Genomic DNA, 4642 nt, shown 5'->3' on the forward strand with positions numbered 1-4642 from the left:
AGAGAACATGTATCTGTTCTCCATCCTCTTTCCTCCCATAAGTCTGCCCACTTACAGGAATGTGAAAAGGAAAATAAGTCCTGTGACAAGAATGGTAAAGGACATATACTACATTGAATATTGTCCATTGTTGAAGTGTTCAAATTAAGTAGTCATACTATACCTTTACTATATAACTCAGTGCTACATCCTATAAATTTTATGAGAAAACCCTTATAATTTGCAGTGCTTATGAAGAATGGTAGTTCGGTCTTGTGTTTCCAGAACTGAATTTCCCACAAGTGCTGAATTTTGCAAGCAATGTTATATGATTCTGAGGTGGCTGAAACCACATTGTTACCTTCTCAGATTATTGCAAAATACTGTTAGAATTTCTTTTTTTAAAATCCACATAAGAAACAATTTCAGCTAGGAAAAATAGAAGCACAATTTTACTTCACATCCGTATCTTCAGTTTGCTGAGCTTTCATTGAAAGACTCTTCCCTACTGAAAGAAAATACTTATTTCCTAATTTTGCAAGGTGTTTGTGATATCAACAATGTTCTCATCTTGCAGTAATTCTTGTATTTTTTTTTATAAACCACTTCGTGAATTAGCTAAATACCAGTATAGAAATGCAATATTGTCCAGTTACCAGAAGAGGTCTCTTAAGTCTTGCATTATATTGTCTTTTTTTTTAACTTTGCAAAGCCAACTGAATTGTACAATAGCTAGTGGCTCTCATAGTCCAGGTACCGTTATATTTAGAACATAAATCTGTAAAATATAAACACAAATGAACTATTGTGCTGAATTATTTATGACAAATTAAAGCAAAACAGCTTTGTTACTGCATTACCTCAGCCTTCGTTAGCCTACTAGATATGGGCCCTTGAATCAGCAGTTGCAACGCTTGCTATGCATCTGGCTGTCTGGAAAGAATAAAAACTGCAAGGGTGCAACACAGATTTTTTTTAAATGGATTCTTTCTTTAAAGGACATAAGCAAATATTTGACAAATAAAAAAACCAGACAAATAAAGGATGAGAGATTTTGTTGGGTAGAGTACAGCATATGAACAAGCTGCCTTTAAATCAAATATCTGTCCTTTATAAGAGCAAATGTTACTGAAGGGTAGCATTAAAATGACAAAAAGTAAACTTCAGAATTAGTATTTCTTCATTTAGAAAGCATACGTTTATCTTTTAGCATTGCTGTGCTCTTCAGTGAATTTTAGCAGGTTACACTGATCATATTTTCAAGCATTAATCCTTCTGTTTAATGGCAAAGTCTGCTAAGTAGGTTCACTTGGATAAGACAATGGGATACTGTACATACTTGATTAAATTAAATTTTATAAAATGTGCAGTCCAATGCAAAATGCATAATGCAGTTTTATGACTATTTATTAGGGAATAAGGTCTAATTCAGTATTCTAACCCACAGGATTGTGCACCAGTTTCCACAAAAACATCTCTTAGCTTGGACTTTCCCTTTAATTACATATGGATTTTTGATATGCTCAAGAAGTATAGTTATGTGCCAAGACAAAACAGCATAACTGTGCCTTCCTAAGTAGTTCACGGAGCCATGAAGGGAAAATCTGTGCAAAACACGACATTCTAATTCTTCAAACTTTTCTATATTTCAGAATGATCCAGCGCCACCATCTAGTGCAGTCCATGCTCCAGAAGCTCCAGGATGCAACTGAATGCCATGGGTCAGAGAAATTAATTCGTGCAGCCTTGACATCTAGGAGGATGTTATCCTCTCTTTCATTACCCAGCTATCGGAGGCAGTTCCAGGAAGAGCTGGAAGTTGACCGTATAGCAAAAAGTCTTTACCCAGAAGATGCTCCTCGCAATATGTTACCTTTCATTTGTAAAGGCAAAGGGAACCACTTGTTTGAGGCAGCAAGTGTGTTGTTGTGGGGTAACACTAGCTTAACTCTGGAGTTACAGGTCCGCACAGTTGTGGAGATGTTGCTTTACAAGCAGTACTATTTCAATGGCATGATTGATTCTAAGGTGATGCTGCAAGCTGCTCGCTATTTTCTTTGTACAGATAAATCTCCTGAGATGACTCTCTTACCTTTGGCTACCCTAGAGGCTATCTTTGATGCTGACATTAAAGCCAGTTGCTTTCCTGGCAGCTATGTCAACATGTGGCATGTGTACGCTCTGGCATCTGTACTACAATGCAACATTTATTCCATCTACCCAATGAGCAACCTTAAGATACGGCCGTACTTCAACCGACTCATCCGACCTAGAACGTGCAACTCGCAAACCTCCACACTTCACATCATGTGGTCAGGGAAGCAGATTTCTTCCCAGGTTTTTGAAGCTCAGTACTTTGTCCCTGTCATGGGTCTGGAAGAGCTGGAACCCCCAGAATCCGTTCCGGAACCTCAGGTTCAGCCTGTGAAGACACTGGAGTTGCTGAACAAGGATCCCCAGGTGACTTACTCTAACCTACGTGAAAGATACAGCATTACCAAAAGCACCTTCTACCGATGGAGACGCCAGTCACGAGAGCATAGACAGAAAGCAGCTGCCAGATTTGCAGCCAAACATTTTTTGCAATCCTGTTTTCAAGAAGGTACCACTATTCCTCTTCAACACTTCCGACAGTTGTTCCCAGAAATTTCTCGCTCCACCTACTATGCCTGGAAGCATGAGTTGCAAAGTGTGGACAACCATGAGGTTTCTGCCTCTTCTGATGTCACCTTGTCTAAGGTTCCTCAAATGTACAAGCTTCACACTAGTCCAGACAGTGCAGGAAAATCTGAAGAAGGCCAGAGCTCAAAAGATTTCCTGAGTCAAAACAAAAATGGAACTTCCATGCAAGGAGCCAAGTCTTATCTAGAAAAATGTATTTCCATGAATAGTCTTGTGCCATACAGAAACTTTAAACGTAGCTTTCCTGGCATCTCCAGATCAACATACTATAACTGGAGAAGAAAAGCCATAAAAGGAAATCCAAATTTCAAGCCTCCCCAACCTCTTTCTGTAACCCAGAAACCAAATCTGTATCTGTCACCGAAGTCTGGAAACCTGGCTAACATGAAGATGGTCAATGGGCAACATCCAGGGCCCCGGATTTTCATGGGTATTAAGCAGTCTCTCTACAGTTGGCAACAGCAAGCTCGTAAATTGGCCAGGAAACGTGTTTGCCAATGGAACATGCCTTTCTATAAGTTTCGCTTGCGTTATCCTAATATTTCTCCTACAACCTATTGGTTTTGGAAGAAAAAAAGTGTCAAGGAGACCGAAGAGTATTGCCTCCCCTTAACAGTGGCCTCCCAAAATTTGCAACAGACTCCCTCATCTTCTGAGATTAATAGAAAGGCAGAACTTAAATTCCATTCCACACACCCCGAAGAGTTTGCTCCAGTGCCTGTGGATAAGCAGATCCCGAAACCCTACAGCATTGCAATTCCAGATTATCAAATGTCTGAAAAAGTCAACAGCAGCATGTTTGTGATGGATGTGATTGCCACAGCTCAGTTCAAAGCCCAGGCTAAACTCTTTCTCCAGCAACGTTTTGAATCAAAGACCTTTCCATCATACAAGGAGTTCAGAGCCCACTTTCCCTTAACAGCACGCTCAACTTACTACATGTGGAAACGTGCCCTTTATGATGGACTTACTCTAGTGGATGCTTAGGGATAGTTAAGATATGCTGCCTCAGCAATGAAACATTCTACAAGCTGCTATTTTGGTCTTTGTGGATTTGTTTCTTTGGCTTCCAGAGGTGTTCATCCATATTTCCCGAAGCTTAGGGAAAGATAGAAATATATTCCCAAGATAGAATATTCTTTTTGTATCATAAAGAAATGCAGCTTATTGTTTAAATTTTTTTTTACAAAACAAACTGAACAGTCTCGCAAGCTATATGTGAAAATTATTCTTAAGTTTGCATTCTGCTGATCAACTTTTCACTGATATTGACCTATGTTTCATTTCTTAACATGAAATTATCACTGGAAATCTTTAGCTTTGGATATGTATTCTTTTCAGAAGACAAGTTATTAGTTTTACTGACCCAACTGATGGATATAATATATGTTGTGGGTTCTTCCAGTATATGTAATATGTTTTGTGTAAATCCATATAAAAAGATATCCATTAAAAAAAAAGGGAGAATTGAGTTGTCCTAAGTGGTTTTTTTTTTGTAAGAAAGTGGATTAAGGACTCGGCTGTGAAACAGCTTTGAATGAGAGTTGAGAGGGTGCTGATACAGAGGAGAAATAAAACATTATCTTTTTCAGAAGATATTTGAGAAAACTTTCTGTGTTACAATCTAGTATGGTATAGGGTCAAACTTGTGGCCCACAGGCTGAATGCATCACGCCTACCCCCCCATTTAGCGAAGGGGGAAAAGTTGCGATACATCACATGATGACAATACGATGCCACAAGTTTAACACTCCTGGTATAGGGGAATACCAGTGGATACCAACATCCAGATAAGCATTTTCCTCTTGACCTATTTTTTGAGCTTGGTTTAAAATGATGGAAGAAACCCTAACCCACCTCAACTTGAACAGAGAGATACACAGATATCTCCCGCAGAGAGTTCTCCTATCCTACTCCAGAATTATCTGTGGAATCCTGCACCATCTCTGTATACAGTTCTTGAACACACTGGCAACATAGA

At 39.0% G+C, this 4642-nt stretch overlaps 1 protein-coding gene across 1 annotated transcript; it reads left to right on the forward strand.

Annotated features, from left to right (window-relative positions):
* The first annotated feature begins 1632 nt into the window (after positions 1 to 1632).
* Positions 1633 to 3648, forward strand: VRTN (vertebrae development associated). The gene has a single exon (XM_026705207.2). It carries the CDS (start codon positions 1633 to 1635, stop codon positions 3646 to 3648), a length of 2016 nt encoding a protein of 671 aa, XP_026560992.1.
* The last annotated feature ends 994 nt before the right edge of the window (positions 3649 to 4642 follow it).

Source organism: Pseudonaja textilis, chromosome 1, assembly GCF_049901715.1.
Source record: "Pseudonaja textilis isolate UNSWEBS1 chromosome 1, rPseTex1.2, whole genome shotgun sequence".
In the NCBI taxonomy this organism is placed as follows: Eukaryota; Metazoa; Chordata; class Lepidosauria; order Squamata; family Elapidae; genus Pseudonaja; species Pseudonaja textilis.

Excerpts from the sequence above, each read along its gene's own strand:
- VRTN (XM_026705207.2), top strand. The coding sequence starts at position 1,633 with ATGATCCAGCGCCACCATCTAGTGCAGTCCATGCTCCAGAAGCTCCAG.